At 39.3% G+C, this 25,140-nt stretch overlaps 1 protein-coding gene across 5 annotated transcripts in view; it reads right to left on the bottom strand.

The window, feature by feature from the left end:
• The window catches only part of SPG11 (SPG11 vesicle trafficking associated, spatacsin), a 96,902-nt gene that overhangs the window by 32,223 nt on the left and 39,539 nt on the right, over positions 1-25,140 (bottom strand). For all 5 annotated transcript variants that reach the window (XR_004274913.1, XR_004274912.1, XM_032297616.1 and 2 more), the window contains 12 exons: positions 24,521-24,734; positions 19,710-19,913; positions 17,227-17,333; positions 14,376-14,521; positions 12,609-12,770; positions 10,172-10,238; positions 5,006-5,171; positions 3,472-3,677; positions 3,104-3,212; positions 1,950-2,109; positions 1,270-1,542; positions 462-662 (listed from right to left, as the gene is read on the bottom strand). Coding sequence is in view for 3 of the 5 variants with exons in the window: in XM_032297616.1 (XP_032153507.1) it covers positions 462-662; positions 1,270-1,542; positions 1,950-2,109; positions 3,104-3,212; positions 3,472-3,677; positions 5,006-5,171; positions 10,172-10,238; positions 12,609-12,770; positions 14,376-14,521; positions 17,227-17,333; positions 19,710-19,913; positions 24,521-24,734 (2,015 nt within the window). In the remaining 2 variants the exon portion in view is untranslated. The remainder of the gene's footprint in view (positions 1-461; positions 663-1,269; positions 1,543-1,949; positions 2,110-3,103; positions 3,213-3,471; positions 3,678-5,005; positions 5,172-10,171; positions 10,239-12,608; positions 12,771-14,375; positions 14,522-17,226; positions 17,334-19,709; positions 19,914-24,520; positions 24,735-25,140) is intronic.

Genomic DNA, 25,140 nt, shown 5'->3' with positions numbered 1-25,140 from the left:
ATAAGACTTTGCTAAGTAAATGGTCCTTTTTTTTTTTTCTGACATGAAGTCTCGTTCTGTCACCTAGGGTGGAATCCAGTGGCATAATCTAGGCTTACTGCAACCTCCACCTGCCGGGTACAAGCAATTCTCCTACATCAGCCTCTCAAGTAGCTGGAATTACTGGCCTGCGCTACTATAGTCAGCTAACTTTTGTATTTTTAGTAGAGACAGGGTTTTACTATGTTGGACAGGATGGTCTCAAACTCCTGACTTCAAGTAACCCGCTTGCCTCAGCCTCCCAAAGTGCTGAGACTACAGGTGTGAGCCACTGTGCCCAGGCAGGTAAACGATACTTTTAATATTATCGTCATCATCTATTGTTGGCTAAAAAAAATCAAGGGAGGGAAATAAGAAAAAGCCAAGAGGGGATATGCTGAAGTAACCCCTTAAGCTTTGGAAAGTGAAGCAACTATCACTACCTTAAAGAAAAGTTGAAAACCTCTGATGAGAGTTTTACTCTTCTGTCTTGTTAATAATGTTCTCCAGATGACTGAAAGGTCCTCAAGGTTCCAGGCGTGGTCCTCTATTGAGTCCTGAATGTGTCCCATTGCTTCAGCTGCAACACCGTCCTCCACAGAAGTGATGATCCAAACACAGAGACAAGAAACAGCACTGGCATCCTGCCACGAGATAAATAAAATAACAACTAGGCCTGGATTACCTGGCAAATGTACGAATGCTACAGATGGGTATTTCCTGTTTGGAATAACTTACCCAACTTAAATTAGTTAAAATGGCTTGAAAAGCCTTCAAACATGAAACAAACTAGTGAGCAATCAAGGGAACGTTCTAAACTGTCCTGCAGAGTATTGCAGATCAAAAGACCAAGAAGCAGACGGAAGGGGATATATGTCCAAGTCAGGGAAGTACTAACCATGAGAGTAGAATTGCCCTCCACTCATCTGCTGATTAAAGGACTGTCTGGAATGTTCCTCCTCCCTGCTAAAGAAGGCACTAAAGAAACAGTAGTGGTCAGTCCACCAAATCATCCTCCTCTGTGACTGCCAACCAGGAACCAAGGCTTTGATCACTTGAGTTCACTGAACGTCAAAGCACAGGAAAGTACATGAAATGGCCCAGAGCCTAAGCTAGAGAAGCACAAAAAGTTGCAGTCAACTTGGAAACACATACTGGAACCACATCCCACTTCTGATGATCAGTCTTTCCTGTCCAACACTTATTCTATTGTTGTCTGGGTACTTAATTTAGGGTCCTCATGATCCTCACCTGAAGACATGAGGCCAGAACACTGAGGATAGGGGCCTGTTGTTTCACTGCTTCAACAAGAAGCCAGTGCCAGGAGTCTGGCTCCTCTGAACACTGTAGCAGAATTCCAAATAAATCCGTCATCTCTTCTTTGCTTCCCTGGAGTTCCTGCAGGGACTTATTGCAGACTTGATTGCTGTCCATTTTGGAGGAGGGCACTGAGGGCAAGTTCTCAAAAGCCAGCCTTAAGTGGTCTTGAACAACTGGGCTGAAGTACTGGATAAGGGATTTCACCTAGAAAGCATATCACATGATTAAATAGAAACTCAACTTTCAGTTTCAACTGGAGCTGAAAATGTTAGAGAAAAGCAAAGGCAAAATTATTCTTTTTCACCCTGAACTAAGTCAGAAGTGACTACTATATAATTTTACAAAGTTGTGTGGTGCTTTTGAGTGAATTTCCATATTGAATCTGAAGTCACAAAAACCTTTCAGCTCTTCAGTACTAATGACTAGTACCTTATCTGATGACAACCCACTGAAATCTTAGGAAAAATAGTATTATATGAAACAAAACCCCACATATCCAGTATATATCCTAGATGTAAAAAAAGGCCTATGTCTACACAGCAGAAAGAACACTATCTTCTGAGAAGTTTTCCTATTTCCTCTTGAGTGACTACTAACAATCAGTGGCTTACCTCTGCTGGGTGGTAGTTGTGGAGTTGGCTGTGAATAATGAACTGCAGCCAATCATTTGCTTTGGCACATTCTTTAAGGTAAGACAAGCTCAGTTTCATATTGTGTAGCCTGCAGAACTGTACCACTAAGGCCCACTGGCTGCTGGATTCACCGGATAACCTATAATTAGAATTAGAGTTGGGGGTGGTCAAGAAAAAAAAAACTCATAAAAATACAGCTTTAGTTTGAACTGGAAAATGAGTAAAAATTATATAAATTTAAGTACAGTACATTCTCTAACAAATACTAATATTTATTAGGCTACTCTGAAAAAAGTAGATTCATTCACCCATAAGGCAGAATAGCTAGCTTAGCATACTGGCACAATTGATTCCTTCTCCAATTCATCAATCACACTGGCTGTGTAGCATCTTCGAAAAACTGAAGAAGATGTTTGTGAAGAAATTTTCTGAGTGCTAATTCTCTTGCACTATTCACTTTAGAGTACTCAGAGCCCTGGCTGGTGCCTGGGCCTCCTCACCAGGGGGAGGGTACATGGTTCCTGCTGCAAGCAGGATATTGGCAAGAACAGAATCAGTGACAAGATGTACATAAAAAGCGTGCACTCTCAGGGTCTGGAATGGTTAGGTCAGCCCCAGTGGGGCAGCAGAGAGAAAAGAAGGCATGAAGTGTAAGATATGCTTTTATGTACAGTCGCTTCAGCTTCAATTATCAACTGACATACTAAAAAGAAAAAATTAAGAACATCATTTAATGTCAAATTTTGGGAGACCCATCCCACATCATCCTCTTCTTCTCCTTCATTTTTTCCAATCCTCCAAGACATCTGAACCCATGTCTTCTGGCATTTCAACATGTATAATTTAAAAGACTTCTTTGACTAGCAGGGCAGTGGAGGAGACAAAGCTGCTCACCGTCTCTTGGTAAGTCCATCTCTAAAGAGGGAATTGGTATCTTCACTCTCTTTCACTGATAGCAAGATGCAATCAAAATCATTGTCCATTTACTGAGTATCTGCTATATGCTAGATAAAAAAGGTAACGTCTAGGGAGATTTTGGTGAATACACCAGAGGTGTTCAAAGAAAAACGAGGCAAACACAGGCTGGCACAATAAGCTTGTTAGAAAAGAGGCTGGGACTGCAACTCACAAACCTCATTATTTCCTGTTGCTGAATGCTGTTCCATGTACCTTCTTCTAAGAGAACAAGCAATTCTTCTGTGGTTGCCTTTTCACCATCAGCTAGTTTAGACAGTTTTTCAGCTGTAAGAAATAGAAGCAACAAAATATGGTCAAGAGACAAAGTCAGAACCTGAGCGTTTGTTTGAATAGTGTGGCTCAGGGCCACTTCAGAACCCAATCAACACGCCCAAGAAAGTGACATAAAGAAAACACACTCTGAAGGAAAAGGATAAAATGAGGAAGATAACCATTTTCTCCTCAAGCACTCACAATTCAATGCCTTAGACCTATTCACGCCTTCTCTAAACAGAGCTGGCCAGATAAAGAAAAGGTGCTGTACCTATAGACTCTCTGATAAAACTGTACTGAGCATCTTCATTTCTACACTTGTAGCTCAAAATTATATTGGCTACTTTCATATCAACTCTGAGCTTGAGGCTGTCAAGTCCAAGCAATTCTAAGAAACAGACACATGCAGCTCCTGTTGAAGGTACGTGGAAGGAGGAGAGCCCTAAAACATAGGCTTCATTGCCTACTTGCTGGATCCTGAAAAAGAAAGGAATATCACATCAGCACGTGAAAATTATTTCTCACTGGGAAAAGCAAATGGAATTACATCAGTGACACATGGAGTGCCAGCCATGTGATTTTTGGCTTCTTCCCCCTGCCCTTTTGCCCCTTGCATGGACTCGTTTAGGTTTCTGGTAGTTGTCCGTTGTCATTTGGCACAAGAGCCCCCCATTCTCTTAAGTTGATTTTCTAAAACAATTAGTCATAGTCTCAATTATTCTTGCTTCCAACTTCATTCAAAAGACATGAAGTACAACTTCTGAAAGACTGCCAACTTGTGATCTTATCAATTATGAGTATGTATACAAACTACCAAGAATATTAAAGCCACTTAAATTTAAGTTTGACATTATAAAGCACATTTTAAAGAACTCATATAGGCCTTTTATAGGAATAGAAAATTTCTGGAAAGACACACAAGAAATTATTAACCATGCTTTTACCATGTGGAAAGGGAGGCTGAGAGACTTTTATCTTTCATTTTCACCTTTCTGAACTACCTGAATATCTTACTATAAAAAAAGTATTACTTTGTTAGTGATAAAACAAACTAATAAAAGAACTCTGTATTTAGCTGTTACAGTAAATCCTCTTCTGAATTCTGTGCTTTATAAAAATGAGTAATTAAATGAATTATTTAAAGATATTAAATACAGAATCCAAATCTCATCATATAATTCCCCTTTTAAAAAATTTTACTTTAAGTCCTGGGATACATGTCCAGAATGTGCAGGTTACATAGGTATACATGTGCCATGGTAGTTTGCTGTACCTATCAACGCATTTGCTGTACCTATCATCTAGGTTTTAAGCCCTGCATGCATTAGGTATTTGTCCTAATGTTAACCCTCCCCTGGAATTCCCTCTTAAACTGCTAATACTTGACAAGCTCCTGTATGATTTTAAATTTTATTAATTTTCAAAATACATTTATCTTTTTTCCAATTAACAGAAATCACATACACTAAATGCCAAAAACTTGGGACACACAAGGAAGCACAAATTAAAACCATAACAACAATCACCATTCAAATGTAATCACTGTTAACTGTGGTATGTTTCCAGTATGTTTTTCAATGTATGTGTAAAATGTTAGACAAATATGCCTTTTTTAATAATAAAAATTATATATTATTTTTTTAGTAGAAGAGTCTCACTGTCGCCCAGGCTAGAGTGCCGTGGCGAGACCATAGCTCACTGACTCCTTGAACTCCTGGGCTCAAGTGATCCTCCTGCTTCCCAAAGTGCTGGGATTACAGGTGTGAACCACTGTACCCAGCAAAAATTATATTTTAAATACTCACAGCTGCTTGGGAGTCTTGCTCTTGATTAATTCCTGGACCAGAAAAGTACCGAACGCAAATGATGGTCGTCCATGATGTAAGTAATAAGCAAAATTCAGACGTTCTACTACAGCATATTTATTAACCAGGTCAGGGCTAGAGAAATGTGGGAGATGACTCCATGCATCTGGGGGGAAAGTGAAACATTATTAATTCCCTGTACATCACCATGAGTAATTTCAGATTTTCACATGGAAAACTTAACTCTCTGGTTGCTATAATCATTTTGCATCACTATGTATCACTTTGAACCTACCAAAGTCTAATAATTTTATTTTACTTCAACGTGTAGAGGTAGCCTTCATTTTATATAAAGATGTGTACTTCAGAAGTTGCATAAAAACTCTGGTAAGAAATGATGCTCCTCCTACCTTCCTACTAAACTTACCTGTAATTTTAGTAGCTTTGTTTCTGTTGAGAGACTCTTTTAGGATCCACAATTAGTACTCTAGAGCTGCCTGTCTCTAACCTTCTGAGTACTTTGAAATCTCTCCTCTCTGGGCTTTTGTGTCCTCATACGTAAAATAAGCAAATTGGGCTAGATGATCTTGGAGGGCTGTGCCAGCTGGAGTGCTCCATGATATTTTAAGGGAATCTTCCTCCTATGAACGCTGCCATCTTTGAACTCCAGCTTTGGCAGAGGCCTGGGAGGGTCTGGCTGCCAGTGGAATAAGGCATAGTGACTACTAGGGTCCAGAGGGATGTCTTCTCTCCATTTGAGACTTTCTGTCCACAGCTCATTACATCTGTTATTACAGATGCTAATGCATGACTGCAGGGAGAATTGCCGTATCTATGACATCCCTATATCTATATCCCAGTATCTGTAACATCCCTAAACCAATGGAGGAGCACTTGCTGGGGAAATAAGAAGGCAGACACAGAAGTATCTCCTTAGAGGCAATCTACATGCTTATTTTGGGAACTGTGGGAGAGCTAGAGCCATTCTGGCTGAATGTGTAAAACTGATTAAAAAGTAGTAACTTTAGAAGTTGTCCCACTGATTTCATTTGAGGACACTGTTTCCAGGGATGGAAGTCTTTAGTCTGACAAGTCTATTATCTTGGAGGTAATAGGGCTTTAGAGTTATAAAAGCGTGTATTTGAGGCTGGGGTGGTGGCTCACGCCTGTAATCCCAGCACTTTGGGAGGACAGGCAAATCACCTGAGGATGGGAGTTCAAGACCAGCCTGACCAACATGAAGAAGTCCTGTCTCTACGAAAAGTACAAAATTAGCTGGGCATGGTGGCACATGCCTGTAATCCCAGCTACTGAGGAGGGCTTGGGAGGCTGAAGTGGGAGAATCTCTTCAGCCCAGGAGGTTGAGGCTGCAGTGATCTATGATCACACCACTGCACTTCAGCCTGGGCAACAGAATGAGACCCTGTCTCCAAAAAAAAAAAAAAAAATTACAGAAGAAATTGAAGATACAAACAGCCCAAGTTCATGAATTGGAAGATTAAAATTGTTAAAATGTCCATACTATACAAAGCTATCTATAGATTTATTGTAATCTCTATCAAAATTCCAATGATATTTTCCACATAAATAGAAAACACAATCCTAAAATTCATATGAAACCACAAAAGACCCTGAACAGGCAAACCAATCCTGAGCAAAAAGAACAAAACAGAGCTAGGGGCATCACTACCTATTCTCAAAATCTATTGCAAAGATATAGTAAGTAATACATTATGGTATGGGCATAAAAACAGATACACAGAAAAATGGAGCAGAGGCCGGGCATGGTGGCTAACGCCTGTAATCCCAACACTTTGGGAGGCTGAGGTAGGCAGATCACAAGGTCGGTAGATCAAGATCATCCTGGCCAACATGGTGAAACCCCTTCTCTAATAAAAATACAAAAATTAGCCAGGCATGGTGGTAGGCACCTATAGTCCCAGCTACTTGGGAGGCTGAGGCAGGAGAATTGCTTGAATCCAGGAGATAGAGGTTGTGGTGAACAGAGATCACACCATTGCACTCCAGACTGGGCAACAAGAGTGAGACTCCATTAAAAAAAAAAAAAAAATCTGTTAAATATCTGCAAAAACAGCTTTTAAATTCATTCACAAAGGTCATTATGCAACAAAATCCCTTTTAATATACTTACGTGAGTCCTCTATTCACCAAAGCCAACTCACTTTTCCTTCTCCAATAGGTTTTTTTTTTTGGACACAGGGTCTTGCTCTGTTGCCCAGGCTGGAGAGCTGTGGCATGACCACACTCACTGCAGCTTTGACTTCCTTAACTCAAGCAATGCTCTTGCCTCAGCCTCCTGTAGGACTGTAGGCACACATGACCATGCCTGGCTAATTTTCAAATTTTTCTTTCACCTTCTTGACCCTTATCTTCTATGCCTGGCTAATTTCTTGTAGAGACAGTGTCTTGCTATGTTGTCCAAGCTGGTCTTGAATTTCTGGCCTCAAGCAATCCTTCCACTTCAGCCTCCTAAGTGTTAGGATTACAGGCATGAGCCACTGCACCTGGCCTCCAACAGGTAATAATTTGAGAACATTTTTTCCTCTACACTGATTACCCTTCTATAATCTCCACTTGTTATCACTTACTTTCTAATATAGAGCATGAATATCTTAGAAAGATGGTACCATTTTTCTATTAATAAGACCAGCAGAATAGCTTAGTTTAAAGTTCCTCTAAACCCAAGAAAATATCAGAACAAAAGTGTCTCTCTTTAGAAAAATTTGAACTCAGAAGATGTTCTGATGTGAGTCTAGTCATCTCTTAGTATCGATGTGGGATTGGTTCCTGAACCCCTTGAATACCAAATCCACAGATGGCTGCTCATGTCCCTGTAAAATAGCATACCATTTATATATAGGCTATGCATGTTTTCCCATACACTTTAAATTACTCTAGATCACTTATAATATCTCATCAATATAAATGCTATGTAAATAGTTGTTATACAGTATTTTTAAATTGGTATTTTTTATTGTTCTATTTTTTTTTTAATTGTTCGTTTGTTCTCCCAAATATTTCCCATCTCAGGTTGGTTAAATCCTTGGATGCGGAACCCAAGGAATAGTACATGACAGGAATGGCTATTTCATTCTAACTGGAGTCAGCCCTCCAGTTAGAATGAAATAGCCATTCCTGTCATGTACTATTCAATTGTCTCTTAACCACTTACTGCCTATTTTTCAAAAAAGACAACATTGGGATCTGGTTCCAGAAACCAGTTCTGGAAAACAGTATATCTGCTCTTGTTTTCGAAGTCAAAGCTTATTTCTCAAATAAAGTTGTACCTTCTCATGAAATTCCAAGGACTTTTCATATTGTGACCTGATTCCTAAAAAAAATGCTTGAAGACCCTGGAGGTATCTGTCATCTTACAAAGGTCTTACTTCAAAATACATTTCCCTCTTTGAGACTAACAAACTGTCACATGCCCTATTTGTATTTCTGTGAGAACAGAGTGACTATGGCAACTTGTATTACATATAAAGCCGTTCATTAAATATTTGCTGTGTGTGTGTAAGGAATACAGTAAGTACTGAAATGAGTACACTTGAGTTTTTTATTCAAATAGGACCATACTTTTTTAGCAGTTTGGGGCTTAGTGTGGAGACTGTGTATAAGGGAAAATTCAATCTAAAAGGAAATTTTACTCTGGCCTGGTGCAGAAGCCGAGTCACCACACAGTCTTCTTACATCCCTGTTCAGCAGTAAAACCATATGAAAAAAGAAGTGAACATTCTAATTAAATACAGTTTTTCCAATTTTATAAATATGTATTATATTTTCATAACAGTTTCATTTGCTTTGTGCTTTATTTCCTCAAATATGTTTTAAACTTCCAAAAACAGCAGGGAACATGCTTTCAACTTCTCTGTGCCCCTACTCTACCTGGCAGAGTGCTCAATCTCCAAGAAGAGGTCAAGTTGCCACCTAAGTGACAAGAGCTGGAGCCATCACAACAGAAGAGGGGATTTTGTCTACTCTCTAGTAACTTCACTGATAAAGGGTATTTCTATTTGATAATGCAATAAGCACTACTTTTTTCAGCATTCAACAAATATTTACTGAACATCTATTATAGGCTTGGCATATACTGGATTCTGGGTATTAGGTAAATTCTATATCAGAATGAACTTGTAGAACATACATTAAGAAATTCGTTTTTAGGCCGGGCGCGGTGGCTCAAGCCTGTAATCCCAGCACTTTGGGAGGCCGAGGTGGGTGGACCACGAGGTCAAGAGATCGAGACCATCCTGGTCAACATGGTGAAACCCCGTCTCTACTAAAAGTACAAAAAATTAGCTGGGCATGGTGGTGCGTGCCTGTAATCCCAGCTACTCAGGAGGCTGAGGCAGGAGAATTGCCTGAACCCAGGAGGTGGAGGTTGCGGTGAGCCGAGATCGCGCCATTGCACTCCAGCCTGGGTAACATGAGTGAAACTCCGCCTCAAAAAAAAAAAAAAAAAGAAATTCGTTTTTGTGTATGTCAATAAGTATATGTGGGGCACATACTATGGTACAAAGTACTAATGCAAAGCCTAATTTAGTGTAATAAAGGCAGAGGCACCATAGGTAACATGATATTAAAGATAAAAGAGAAACAGAAAAAACAGAGTTTAAGAACAGAAAAAAATAAATCAGAGAAAGTCTTATGGTCTTTATAAGACAGCAATGTGTGTGAATCTGGTGCTTAAATGCCTTGCCTCCTTTTATTCTCATGGTAATGTGTTAGGTGGTCACTGTGATTAATCTTATTTTATAGAGAATTAAAGAAGTTAGATCACATGATCAAGGTCATACAGGTATTAATTACATAGTAGGGCCAGGATTTGTTTAATGCTAACACTTATGCCCTTAATCTTTAAGATACTATGATGGAAATTAAGAATAATTTTTTCAAAGAAAGAAATACAAGCAAATAGTTACATATTACGTTTCTCAGCAAGTACAGCACTATAACCTAATACATTGACTTTTAACGCACCATATGTTTTCAATTCTGTCTTCTGCAAACTATTTTTCCATTGGAATACACCTTTACTTTTAAAATAAAAAGCAATGAGAAAACTAGATTGGCCTTACATATATTAACTTCTATAGTTAACATTGCTAAAACACGTCTCAAGAAGTACTCATGATGACTTACCTCCTATAGCTAGTGTGTTAGCAGACTGCCAGCCAAACAATCTGCTAGGATCAAAGGGTGATAATGACTGAAAAAAAGGGGAAAAGTTAAACAAAATTAGAAGTTCACTGATTCTAAAATAGGTAAACAAAATTACATGAAAGGACTTTAGAGGTAGTCTGCTCCCCCTTTTCCAAGGCAATTTCAGGCTTGTCATTCTGGACATAAATTCTTTAAACACAGCTAAAAACAGAATTAAAAGAGAGCTTTATATTTTTAATTAAAATAGAACTGGTTATGTTCCTTTTAAAGACTCTCCTTATGTCAAACTACATCTGCAAAGTCTATTCTCTTTTGGTGGAGGAAGCATCAATTATAAAGTAAAATGGGCTTCAGAAATGCTTTTGGAATAAAAGACCAAGAGGGCTAAAAGACTAGAAAATGTTACCATGTAAACATGACAAGATGAGCTAGAAGCAGGGTAGAGAAGAAAAGGAAAAAAGAAAGAAAAAACAAGATAAATGGTTGAAGGAATGTGATGAGCAACAACAAAGAAAAAAATAGCAGACCAAGGTCAAGTCAATCAGAAAAGGTTTGCCAGCAGCAAGTAGTGGTTGTTTGGAATTTTTCCAGGCTAAATGTTTAGCAAAGTTCATCAACAGCTGGTGGGAAGAATACAGGAAAAAACAGAATTATTAAGTCAGGATTTGGATGGCCCCAAAAAAGAGTAGTTTTCATTTAAAACTAAGGAAGAAGTTGTGATCTATTAAAGAAGGAATACTTTTCCTAAAATAACCACTAAAAAAATTAAGTCCACCTAAAAACAGAAAAAAGAACGTGAAACCACTTGTGTTTCGAGCTGATTCAAACTCCTTTACATAGTGAAATTATGTTTTTTTGTTTTGTTTGCCTGGGAAAAACACAAGACACAGGGGCATCTGTGACCTGTGCTGTCCCAGTGAAACTATGTTTTTACATAATCCACTTATCATTTGTACCAGTGCAACCTGAAGTGGTGGTCTAAAACAAGACGAGACACTTATGTCAGTATAAATCCAGAATACTGCTTCCATCTCCAAGAAATTCTTGCTACAAAAAAACCCCTACTGAACTAAACAGTGTACTTAGTGACACAGCAGACAGACATTTTGGTGCAAGATACTAATCTTACCACATTCCAGCAACAAGCAGTTTACAAGTGCTGGCCACAATTTTGAGCAGCACCAGTTGATACACTAAGAAGTCTTCACACTACAGTAAGAGATTTTGTGCTTTTATAGAATTATTATTATTTTGAAACATAATCTTGCTCTGTCACCCAGGCTGGAGTGCAATGGTGTGATCTTGACTCACTGCAACTTCCGCCTCCGAGGTTCAAGCCATTCTCCTGCCTCAGCCTCCCGAGTAGCTGGGACTATAGGCACATGCCACCATGCCTGGCTAATTTTCGTATTTTTAGTAGAGATGGGGTTTCCCTATGTTGGCTAGGCTGGTCTCTAACTGCTGACCTCAAGTGATCCACCCACTTTGGCCTCCCAAAGTGTTGGGTTATAGGCATGAGCCACTGCACCTGGCCCCGTTATAGAATTATAAACCTTATGTTGAGTTGAAGATACTATGAGAATATGTGTATTCAGGGAAAAAAGGAAAAGCCTTTCAAAATGAGAAATGGGAAAAGGAAGGTACTCTTAACCCAGGATCCCTGAATAGGCTTCAGGGAGTCTGTGAATCACTTTGAAATGTAGGTAAAATTATACGCATATGTGTACTTCTTCTGGGTAGAGGGTTTATAGCTTTCTCACATTCTTAGAGGTTCAAAAAAGATTAGAAAGCATTGATTTAAACAAACATCCCTGATTCACTGAGAAGAGATGGTTAGAAGTTAAAAGTGGCATAATGGAGAGACTTTTGATGAAAGCAGCAGACAGGTATGTTAGTCAACTGTTTGCTCTGACCCACCTCCACCCTTCCCACTCTGCTCAGCATTGCAGGAAGCTGTATTTCCCAAGCTCCTTTGCCCCTTTGGCTACCAGATAAATATAGCCACAAAAGACACTGTGGGAGACTAAAGATGGGAAAAAGGAAGCAGCCAAGATACTCTCCCCATTCTTTGTTTTCCTGGGGCAACTCCACCAAGTTTCTACCCCCACACTCTATGCTCCCAGTTCCCATTAGGCAGCCTGGTTGTTAATTTAGCTCCCAGAGATGGCTCCACCTTCTGGGTTCTGGTAACATCACTTTTTTGCATTGTTCTTGCAGGCTTAGGGGTGATGATGACTTGCCTATTTTGCTATTTTTGGTTTGCCTCACTATCACATGTTTGGTTTCTCTGTTCTGCTATTATGCTGTATAAGTAATTCCCTACATTAAATGCTCCCCAGTTGAAAGACCTAGAGTGATTTCTGTATTCCTGGCTGAACTCTGATAGACCCAAATATTAGCCACCTAAATACTGTACCTGAATAAGGTGGTAGAGTGTAATATCAGATGGCAGGACACTAGGAGGAGTGCACTGTGGGAAAAGAGCAGTTTTTAGCTTGGGGTAAGGAGTTAATGCCATCTTCAGTAGCTGGGGATCCACTTTCTTCATACAGTTTTCATTTTCTTCATTCTGAACAACCTAAGTAAAAAGACAGATAACAGGTTGGAGAGTAGCATTTTCCCCTTCTCAAAGTTAGTCTTTTTTCCCCAAGAACTCTGTGGAAGAAGATTAGCTTGAGAGAGTATGTGGTAGCGAAGATAGCACTAGACAAGTAGTTATAAGTTAACAGTTCTAGTTCTGGTTCTAAGACTAACTATGTGATCTTGGCTAGATATTTAATATCAGGTCTTTGTTTCCACATCTGCAAAATTAGGAAGTTCAGCTAGATCAGTGGTTTTCAAGTTGTATGTGAAGAAAGTGAAAAATGGCTCTGCCAATATTTAATTCACTAATATATCTTTTAAAGTGTTTACAAACTACTCAACTAGATGACTTTTCACTGAACTCTAAAGTTATCCTGTGACTCTAATTTCAGACAGGTGATAAAAAATAGAGGAATAAATATTTGCGTAAGTTAAGGTATACTGCAGCAATCTAAAAAAGGTGGTATTAAGTTAAGCTACCACCAGTAAGAAACTTCTGAAGATTAGATATTAAACACTCTTAACTGCCCTCTAAACAAGCAACTCTACTTCTAAAAAGCAAAGATGGGCACATTTCCACTAGGAACCCACAACAGAGTTTATGGGTAGCTGAAGATTATGATTTCCTTTGATCTAAGAGGGCAAATAGTAGAGAATAATTCTTAAGTCATAGATCTAAAGTATTCTTACTCCTGGAAGCAATCAGATCTTAATTGTATTCTGGAATATTGGAAAACAAACTAAAAAAAAAAAAAAAAAAAAAAAAAACTCTATATAACATATTCATTCCCCCCTCCCTTTTTTATGGGACAGGGTCTCACTTTGTCACCCAGGCTGGAATACAGTGGTGTAATCTTGGCTTACTGCAGCCTCGATTTCCCTGGCTCAAGCGATCCTCCTGCCTCAGCCACCCAAGTAGCTGGGACTACAAGAGCATGCCGTCATGGCCAGCTAATTTTTTGATTTTTTTTTTTTTTGTAGAGACGGAGGTTTTACCATGTTGCCCAGGCTGGTCTCAAACTCCTGGACTCAAGTGATCAACCACCTTGGCCTCCTGAAGGGCTGGGAATACAAACGTGAACCACCATGCCTGGCTTCATTCCCTTTGAACTGAAGATGACATACATTTCTTTTCTTTTTTTTTTTTTTTCTTTGAGATGGAGTTCACTCTGTAGCCCGGGCTGGAGTGCAATGGTGCCATCTCGGCTCACTACAACCTCCACCTTTCAGGTTCAAGTGATACTCATGCCTCAGCCTCCCGAGTAGCTGGGATTATAGGCATGCACCACGATGCCTAGCTATGTATTTTTGTATTTTTAGTAGAGAAGGCGTTTCACGAAGTTGGCCAAGCTGGTTGCAAACTCCAGGGCTCAAGCAATTCATCCTCTTCGGCCTCCCAAAGTGCTGGGATTACAGGAGGGAGCCACTGCACCCGGCTGAGATATTAAATTTTAAAATTCAGCCTTGTCCTCTGCTCTTTAATCTAATGAAATACTTGAATATAGTTATATTTTAATAACAACTGAGATCCAGACAATCCATAGATAATTCTGCTAAATTTAAAAATCAGTCCTATTTTGTTATAAAGCGCTGTCCATACCTGGCTGACACCCCCAGGAGCATACATTGTAGTAGCAAGGGCTAGGAGGGTATGTCCTTCCAGTAGCATACTGCTTACACTGGCCTGATTAGTGGGAATCAAAATGTGAGCGTTTGCAAGGCTGGCCTGGAAGATCAGTTTGGGATCTGGAAAATAAAACAGAGTGTTTTTCTCCTTAAGAGGGATATATATTAAATTAAGAATTATTTGAGAAAAATGCCAATTTTTTTGAGACAGAGTCTCGCTCTGTAGCCCAGGCGGGAGTGCAACGGCGTGATCTTGGCTCACCAAAACCTCCGTCTCCCGGATTCAGGCGATTCTCCTACTTCAGCTTCCTGAGTAGCTGGGATTACAATTTCGTGCCACCATACCAGGCTAATTTTTTGTATTTTTAGTAAAGATAGGGTTTCACCATGTTAGCCAGGATGGTCTTGATCTCCTGACCTCGAGATCCGCTCACCCTGGCCTCCCAAAGTGCTGCAATTACAGGCATGAGCCACCGTGCCTGGCCAATAACATAAATTTTTAACTCTATCCACAGTTTAAAAAAAAAAAAAAAAAAAAAAAAAGGGACCTTCTAAGTTTAAAAGCAATGGGAAAACATCACAGAGGGAAAAAATGAAGGATATCTCTAAATAAAAGTAAAAACTTCTGTTTAAACGAAATTGAAAGGTAACAATGAACTGAGGGAAAAATTTTAACAAATGACAAACTAAAGAGTTGCTAAGTTTGTCCTCAACAAAGAGCTCATACAAATCAATGCCAAAAATACTGACTCTAACAGATAAATGGACAAAAGAAATAACAAATTTATGAAGGAGAAAATATAAATGCCTGACACATAAAACTACATAATTCACTAGCAACAAAGAAATGCAAATTAAGCATTTAGATGCCATATATCACCTATCACATTGGTAATAATTTTAAAAAAATCATTCAAGCATTAGAGCTACTCAGAGCAAGTAGAGACTGGGACTTATAATAAAATCATACAACTCCCTTGGAAAGCAATCTGGTCTTACAATAAGAACCTTAAAAAGATGTATAACCGCTGGGCATGGTGGCTCATGCCGGTAATCCCATCACTTTGGGAGGCCAAGGCAGGAATATCACAAGGTCAGGAGCTCAAGACCAGCCTGGCCAATATGATGACACCCCGTCTCTACTAAAAATATAAAAATTGGCCGGGCACAGCAGCACGCGCCTGTAGTCCCAGGTACTTGGGAGGCTGAGGCAGAAAAATCGCTTGAACCTGGAAAGCAAGGATTGCAGAGTAAGCTGAGATTGTGCCACTGCACCCCAGCCTGGGTGATAGAACAAGATTCCATCTCAAAAATAAATAAATAACTTTCGACCCAATAATTTAATATCCCAAAACCTATCTATAGTAAGAAAATAATCTGAAATAAGGACAAAATTTTATATTCAAGACTATTACTTATAATAGAAAAATATGGAAAATGGCTTGTCAGAAAAAGGGAGAATAGTAAATTAAATACAGGTATATCCATACAATAAAATATTATGTAAACATTTAAAATGGCCATTTTCTTTAAGAAGGTGGGAAAATTCTCATGTTATTACACAAAAAAGCAGTATGTAATAACATAGATGTTTCCTGTTTTGCTACTAGCACTTACAATAGTCAGCCACGAGGCAGGAGCTCAATAAATATTTGTTGTATAAATGAAATACAATAGAGACTAGGTTTTTAAAAAATGCAGTGAAGATAACTGTAACAAAATACATTAAAATATTATCAGTGGTTACCTATGGGTAATTATTTTCCTATGTACCTAGGCTATCTACCTATGGAAGTATTTGTTTTTAATTTATTTGTAATTATTTTTTAAAAAAGAGACAGAGCCTTGCTCTGTCACCCATGCTGGAGTGGAGTGACACAATCATAGCTCACTGCATCCTCTAACCCCTGGGATCCAGTGATCCTCCCATCCCAGCCTCCCAAGTTGCTGGGAATACAGGAGCATGTCGCCACACCTGACTAATTTTAAAAAATCTTTTGTAGAGATAGAGTCTTGCTATGTTGTTCAGGCCGATCTTCAACTCCTATCCTCAAGTGATCCTTTTTACTATGCCTCCCAAAGCACTGGAATTATAGGTGCAAGCTACCCACCTGGCCAGTATTACCTTTTTGATAGTTGTCTGTGTCTTCTAATTTTTTTTAAATAAACATACATTACTGCATAGCATGCAAAACCAAAAAACAAAACCCACATTATTTAAAAAAAAATCTACATTTGGAGAAACTAGACATTACATGCAACTGAAAGACTGACTGCTGACATTCCTTGTCTGTAGTCATTCAGCCTGTCCCTTTTCCCATATTTCTGGGATAACACCAGTTAACTCCACAGTGGTAACAAGGCTGTTCTGTCTGATTACAACCAGAGTAAGCCTCTACATCGGCAGCTCCACTGCAGATGACACAACAGTCTCATACATACTATGGATTTCTTTCAAGTCCATTTGGAGTTCCTTACTAAAATATTTACAACAGGCAGACAGACCACTTCTTCATGGAAAAAGGGTGTCAATCTACCAGAGAGCAGGAATTCAGCCTGTGGATAAGAGAAATCCTAGAGCATGATGCTAAGGGGAAGTAGACAAAATAACACAAGCTCTTTGCTCCAGATCTAGCTTTTCTTGGCTGGCTGGCAGCTAACCTTTTTAGCCTTCTGCATCTTATCTAAAGGGCAAGCCTAGATTACGTTCAGATATTTGACCACAGCCAAACAATTTATTTAAAGAGTCCACAAGTTTAATAGCATTCAACAGACCAGTGATTTATCCAAAGAAAGTTTCTGTGTTTAATACAATATACGCTTACCTGTTAAATTACTGGCAACTTGTCGACACTGAACTAAAAATTCAAACCAAGGATGTGCTTCATGTAACTCTTTTTTTTCCAAAAAGGGACAATTTTCAGGACTAAGTCTGTATATAAAACAAACAAAAAACTTATTTGATTAACATATAGAATAAGATGGTTACAACCATGTTTGCTCAGGTGATGACTAGAATTTAAAAAAAGAATCTTGGAATTAAAAAGTAAATATAACATAAAATACTCCCACTCTTATATTTTACATATGCTTTATTATCTGGAAACAGACACTTTTAGAGACAGAATTTAGAGACATCATATGTTAGTCAACTCTTTACCAGATAAATAGATACCTTGTACTTTAAGATACTTAATATTTCACTGGTTTTTACAACAAAAACTTTTTAGCATACTCGAACTTAGTAAGAGGCTTTTAAGAAATTTTTACAAGCCAAGTGTGGTAGCATGCACCTGTAGTTCTAGCTACTTGGGAGCTGAGGTGAGGAAACTGCTTGAGCCTAGGGATTCGAGGCTGCAGTGAGCCATGATTGTGCCACTGCACTCCAGCCTGGGTGACAGAGTGAGACTGCCTCAAAGTAAACAAATAAAAAACAAAAAGCTTACACAACTACAGAGGGTACAACTGAGGAATTATGGCTCAGAATACATACATTGAAAATACAGCTCTTAAATCTGTTCTCTTGCCAGTAGCTTTGGGGAAAACATTTCTAAGTAAGACTAACAATATGACATGTCAAAAATACATCTTCTATTGGAACTCCTAGTCTTTTTTTTTTTTTTTTTGAGATCCAGAGCTGCTCTGTTGACCATGTTGGAGTACAGTGGCATGATCTCAGCTCACTGCAACCTCCGTCTCCCAGGTTCAAGTGATTCTTCTGCCTCAGCCTCCAGAGTAGCTGGGACTACAGGCACACAATGCTACCTGGGGCTAATTTTTGTATTTTTAGTAGAGATGGTGTTTCACCATGTTGGCCAGGCTGGTCTGGAACTGCTGACCTCAAAAGATCCACCTGCCTCAGCCTCCCAAAGTGCTGGGATTACAGGTGTTGGCACTGTGCCTGGCCTGTTTATTTTTTTGAGACCAGGTCTCACTGTGTTGCCCAGGCTGGAGTGTAGTGGCACGAACATGGCTCACTGCAGCCTGGATCTCCCAGGCTCAAGCAATCCTCCCTTCTCAGCTTCCCGGGTAGCTGAGACTACAGGTGTGTGCCACTATGCATAGCTGGTTTTTTACTGCTTTGTAAAGAGGAAGACCCAGTAGGCCAGGCATGGTGGCTCACTCCTATAATCCCAGCACTTTGGAAGGCTGAGGTGGGTGGATTACGAGGTAAGGAGATAGAGACCATCCTGGCCAACGTGGTGAAACTCCATCTCTACTAAAAATATAAAAATTAGCTGGGCATGGTGGTGCATGCCTGTAGTCCCAGCTACTTGGGAGGCTGAGTCAAGAGAATTGTTTGAACCCAGGAGGTGGAGGTTGCAGTGAGCCAAGATCGTTCCACTGCATGCCAGCCTGGCGACAGAGTGGGACTCCAGAAAACACACTACATTCCCCAGGCTGTCTTGAACTTTTGGGCTAACGTGATTCTCTTGCCTTGGACTTCCAAAGTGCTGGAATTACAGATGTGAGCCACTGTGCCCATCCATTTCCTAGTCTTTACTACACAAAATAAGTAAAATAAAAATGTTGTCTATGAGTGCACAAACGTGGGCTCTGGAATAAAAATTAAGTAGAATTAAATCAGCTCTTCCACTTATTAGCTGTGTGCCTTAAATAAGATACTTTAGTCTCTCTCAAATTCTGTTGATTCATTTGTAAAGTGGAGACGGGAGTAACTACCCCATGGAGTTTTTGTAAAGATTAAATGAGATAGTGCATATAAAGTACTTAGCTTAGTGACAACACTGTAAACAGTCACTTATTAAAGACTACTTCTATCGTTATTACTGACCCAATAGGAATTAACACTGGTCACAGATGATTCTGCAGGTTGATCATAGGTAGACACATACTGATGTATTGCTTGCTCTGTGTGCGTGTGTCTACGTAAATATAAATTTTAGAGCATATCTAATATACCTTGAAGTGAAATACTCCTTGCTACGAAATCAAGCTTATTTAGCATTCTCTTGGTAATCAAAGCATCGAAGAAAACTCCAAGTGAAACTTTAGAGTCTTCCTCTCAAACCTTTTAAAGCATTTCTTTCATTGTATTCTAAAGTCAAGTCTTTAAAAGGTTAACAGAGATACTACAGAATATCACCAAAAAAATACATAAGCATTTTGTTGAATGTAGCACTGAATTCAAAGATGTACCAAATGTTGAAATGGAGAAAATTGCTTCAAAAAGATCAGTATTCCTCACGTGAATGCTTACTATTTTCCTAAAAGTCACATTGATAAGTCATATGCAAAGAGATAATGTGAAGGCCTGGTCAAGGACAAATGCATTCTCAGTACTCACTTGTAACAGTCAAGGTAGACATAAAGAAGATGCTGCAGACTGTGCTCCAAACAATATAGAATGAACTGAGAATGGAAATCCCAACCTTCTTTGGTCTTGTAGTTTTGAACAGGGAGGGTATCCTGTATTACACCTCCAATACGGCTTAGTCTTTGGAGGAAGCTTTCAAAATCTTCCAGTTCAGGTGCCAGAAAAACCCCATTCCTATTGGACAGATTTACAGGATGGCAGGTTAAAAAGTTGCTATGTTCAGAGTCCACCAAATCACATCCATAGTTTAAGTCTCAATTACTTAAAAATAATCATTTACAAATTAATGCTGCCAGTTCTTACTCTATATGTTTCCAGACACATATTTTGCTGATTTCTAATAAAATTTTCTACACTATTATAGTATTTAAAGGTAGTAATAACAGTCTCAAGTTATCTTTATTATTTTAAAAACCTAAATCAAGCTATTTCCATTTTTTGGCTTGTGATGGAAACCATTACCCAGCATGGCAATAGTGGTTAACCCTTGAAGCTGGATGCTCTAAACATTGAGAAATTCACCAAAGTATCTAAATAAAATCATGCAACATCACAATAATTTAAATAGACCACCTACTGAACATGAATAGAAATCTGCATGTAAATACTACTTTTTACAAAGTTACTGTTATATAATATATAGCAAAGGAGTAAATACAATATATACCTGTATATCGAGTTTAAATAAACACCATGGAACCACTAACCTAATTATAGAACATTATAAACCCTTGGTATATTCTTCCCCCATTGCATGCCCTTGCTACCTCCAGAGGTAGCCACTATCTTGACTTTTATGACAATCATTCCCATACTTTTTTTTTTTGGCAGGGTCTTGCTCTGTCCCCCAGGCTGGAGTCCAGTGGTGCCATCTTGGCTCGCTGCAACCTCCGCCTCCAAGGCTCGAGTGATCCTCCTACCCCAGTCTTCTCAGCAGTTGGGACAACAGGCATGTGCCACAACACTGAGCTAGTTTTTAAATTTTTTGTAGGGACGAGGTCTATGTTGTCCAGGCTGGTCTTGAACTCCTGGACTCAAGCAATCCTCCTGTCTAGGCCTCCCAAAATGCTGGGATTACAGGTGTGAACCACTCTGTCTGACCTTTTTACTTTTATTCATAGTTTTATTACACATATATGTAATCCCAAATAATTTAAGGTTTTACCTATATTGAACTTTGTATTACGTAGCACATTCTGGATGTATTGTTCTCTATCTTGTTTCTTCTACTCAACATTGTGTGATTTATCCATGTTGATACCTCTGGGTATAGTTTGTTATTTTTCATTATCATAAAGTATTCCATTGTATACACATACCATATTTATCCACTCTACCTTTGAGAAAATTTAGCCATATTTATGATAAAAACTATTGGCAAACTAAGCATAGATGCAGATTTCCTTAACTAAAAGGAGTATCTAAAAAAATCCTTCTCGTCAACATCATATTATGAGTGAATCACTGAGGTCCATTTTAGTTGTTCCTAAATTTTGGAGAAAATAAATTTGCAGTTCCTTAACTACAAATGAGAAAGAGAATCTTTTCATGTTTATTAGTCATTTGTGTTTCCTCTTTTGTGAGAAGCCTATGTGCTGGTATCTTTCTCCTCAGATTGAAGCTCTACTCTGCTTCACCCTACTCTGTTCCTGGAGGCTCACCTCTGTGGGTTCCACTACAAGACTTCAGTGTCCTGAGACTTCTGTTCTAGCTTGTGGGAGGGCCCCATTAGGAGATAAGAGGGAATACTCTGGTTCTCTCTGCGCTGGGTGTCTACAGCTTGGCTGACACCCTCTACTAAGGGCCACAACTCCTGCCAAGCAGCTCTGTCGGTTTCAGTGACAGATCTTTGCCCCTTCAGGCCTTTTAGAAAGCATATCCTACTACTCTCAAGGTTGTGAAGATATTCACTGATGGCATTTTCCAAATGTTATACTTTCACATTTGACATTTAGGTGTTAACATCTACCTAGAATTGATTTAATGTAGAATATGAGGTAGAGAGGGGAAACCAACTAGACTTTTTTCCCCATATAGCCATTCAGTTATTCAAGCCTCATTTGCAAAAAAATTGTTTTTCCCCCATTATTGTGCAGGACCATCTTTGTTATATGTAAAATGATCATGCGATATATGTCTGTTTCTAGGCACACTCTTCTGTTCTCTACCCTGGCACCAATACTCTCACTGTCCTAACTGCTATAGATTAGAATAACTTTTAATATCTAGTAGGGCAAGTTCTCTTTCAGGGCTTTTTTTTTTTTTTTTTTTTTTTTTTAAAGACTGAGTTTTGCCATGTTGGTCAGGCTGATCTTGAACTCCTGACCTCAGGTGATCCGCCCGCCTTGGCCTCCAAAGTGCTTGGATTACAGGCGTGAGCCACTAGGCCCGGCCTCAGGGCTCTTCTGGACCCTCTAATTTCTTTTTCTTTCTTTCTTTTTTTTTTTTTTGAGATGGAGTTTCACTCTGTCTCCCAGGCTGGAGTTCAGTGGCTTGATCTTGGCTTACTGCAACCTCCGCCTCCTGAGTTCAAGTGATCCTCCTGCCTCAGCCTTCTGAATAGCTGGGATTATAAGCACGTGCCACCATGCTCAGCTAATTTTTGTATTTTTAGTAGAGATGAGGTTTCACCATGTTGGCCCAGGCTGGTCTTGAACTCCTGACCTCAAGTGATTTGCCCGCCTCAGCCCTCCAAAGTGCTGGAATTACAGGCATGAGCCACCCCACCCAGCAGACCCTCTAATTTCTATATAAATATTTATGATCAGCATGTCATAATCCACGCCTTCCCCCTACCCCCACACACAAACTGGCCGGGATTTTTACCAATACTGCATTGTATTTAAAGATCAACTTTATAAGAGTTGACAGTAAGCTTGTCTTGCTCCAAATCTAAAGAGAATGCTCACAATGTTTCACTAATAAGTACGATGCTGGCTAGGAGGATTTTTCTAGATACCCCTTTTAAGTTAAGGAGTTTGCATCTATGCTTTGTTTGCCAATAGTTTTTATCACAAATAGGCTGAATTTTATCACATGCTTTTCTGTATCTAACAGGGTAGTATGATTTTTTCCCCTTTAATCTGGTGGTATAGAGTTTATTAATTTACTAATTTCCTAATTCTAAAACCATATATACTTTAGCTTTTTTAAAAGAACAAAAATTAGCCAGGCATGATGGCGGACGCCTATAGATCCACTTAGTCGGGAGGCTGAGTCAGGAGAACTGTTTGAACCCAGGAGGCAGAGGTTGCAGTGAGCCGAGACTGTGCCACTGCACTCCAGCCTGGGTGAAAGAGCAAGACTCCATCTCAAAACAAAACAAAACAAAAAACCAATGCTAAGCAAAATATTAGGTAGACAAACAAGTTCTGTAATATTTACTTGTAAAAAAAAACAAGAGCATTCAGTGCAATGGAGAGAAGAATTAATAGAAAATCGGGCTAGGAGACTTAAATCTGTAACTAACTGGCTTGGGCAAAGCATTTAAATTCCCTGGATCTCACTCTCCACATCTTTACATTGGGGAAGAAAATACAGCTGTAAGTATACCCCAATCAGTATAAGTAGCAAATGATACATACAAATATGTTTAAGAAACTTAACATATGTTATTAGCTTTCCTTTTACCATTTCAACAGGTTAGGAAGATAGATTAAATGGAGCCATATCAAATTGTTGATATTGAGCCACTTTTGACTCATATAAATGGCAAATTTGTATGGTTCAATTCAACCATATAAATGAATAATTAAAGTTTAAAATCTTCACATTCTTTCCTTTTTTTTTTTTTTGAGATGGAGTCTTGCTCTCTTGCCCAGGCTGGAGTGCAATGGCTTGATTTCAGCTTAATGCAACCACTGCCTCCTGGGTTCAAGTGATTATTGTGCTTCAGCCTCCTGAGTAGCTGAGACTACAAACGTGTGCTACCACACCCAGCTAACTTTTGTATTTTTAGTACAGACGGGGTTTTAACATATTGGCCAGGCTGGTCTCTAAGTCCTGGCCTCAAGTGATCCGCCTGCCTTGACCTCCCAAAGTGCTGGGATTATAGGTGTGAGGCATCGCACCTGGCTTCCCCTCACTATTTCTTAATTCAGTTCTCTTAGTTCAAGGCCATACATAGCACACATGTAGTGATATGAAGCACAAGAGACTGGATGCTAAGGTATCCCCATCTCAGCTCTTGTCACTTGCTCCTTATAGCCCTACTGGAAACTTAACATTTCTATACCAAAGTGCATAAAATGTTTTGGAAGACACCTGCATCTAAAACTTGAGAGCTTATTCACTACCACATGATGTTAAATGCATATGATTTTTTGTTTCTTCTTGAGACAGAATCTTGCTGTCACCCAGGCTGGAGTGCAATGGTGCGATCTTGGCTCACTGCAGCCTCTGTCTCCTGTGTTCAAGTGATTCTCCTGCCTCAGGCTCCTGAGTAGTTGGGGTTATCCGGCATTATGTCTGACTAATTTTTGTATTTTTGTAGACACAGGGTTTCACCATGTTGACCAGGCTTGTCACGAACTCCTGACCTCAGGTGATCTGCCCACCTCAGCCTTCCCAAGTGCTGGGATTAAAGGCATGAGCCAACGCACCCAGCCAAATGCACATGATTTTAAAACTTCACTATAAGAAGATGTGCTTTAAATTTTATAATAATATGAGACAATACTGTGTTGGATTTATGGCATTTGAAAGGAAAAACTATACCATTATTTTTTCTTGCTCTTCCCTTGTATTCTTTCCACTGAGGGTTAGTTCAACAGTTACAATACCTGGCCAACTTATCCAAAATTTCATTCCTCATGTAGTTGTTACAGCAAGTATTCTGGTTAATAACATCAACAGTCAGAAGCGGCCATTTGCTCTGTGGAAGTGAAGCATAACTATGCTGGGTTTGAAATTCTCCAATCCACAGGATAATGTTTAACCAATCATGGCGAGCTGTGAGGTATCTCCACAGGGCTTCAGGGGAATATGATTTGTATTCTACATGAAGAACAAAACACATTTTTAAATATGTTTACTGATACATAACACTAAATTATGAGTAAATATAACAATCTGGACACAGATATTTATACAATATATTAATTATTCAGGTCCTCTGCTTCTTTTACTATTTTCCTTTTCTTGAGACAGGGTCTCGCTCTGTTGCCCAGGCTGGAGTACAGTGGTACACTCATGGCGCCCTCGACCTCCTGGGCTCAAGTGATCTTCCTACTTCAGATGCCCAAGTAAAATGTTGGGCATGTGCAGGCATGTGCCACCATGCCCAGGTAAAATTTTTTTTTTTTTTTTATATGGAGTCTTGCTCTGTCACCCAGGTTGGAGTGCAGTGGTATAATCTTGGCTCACTGCAAGCTCTGCCTCCCAGGTTCAAGCAATTAACCTG

Source organism: Sapajus apella, unplaced genomic scaffold, assembly GCF_009761245.1.
Source record: "Sapajus apella isolate SASKATOON/1434 unplaced genomic scaffold, GSC_monkey_1.0 scaffold37, whole genome shotgun sequence".
NCBI lineage: Eukaryota > Metazoa > Chordata > Mammalia > Primates > Cebidae > Sapajus > Sapajus apella.
Note: the sequence above shows the minus strand (reverse complement) of the source record. Positions and strands in the feature narration are given on the sequence as shown.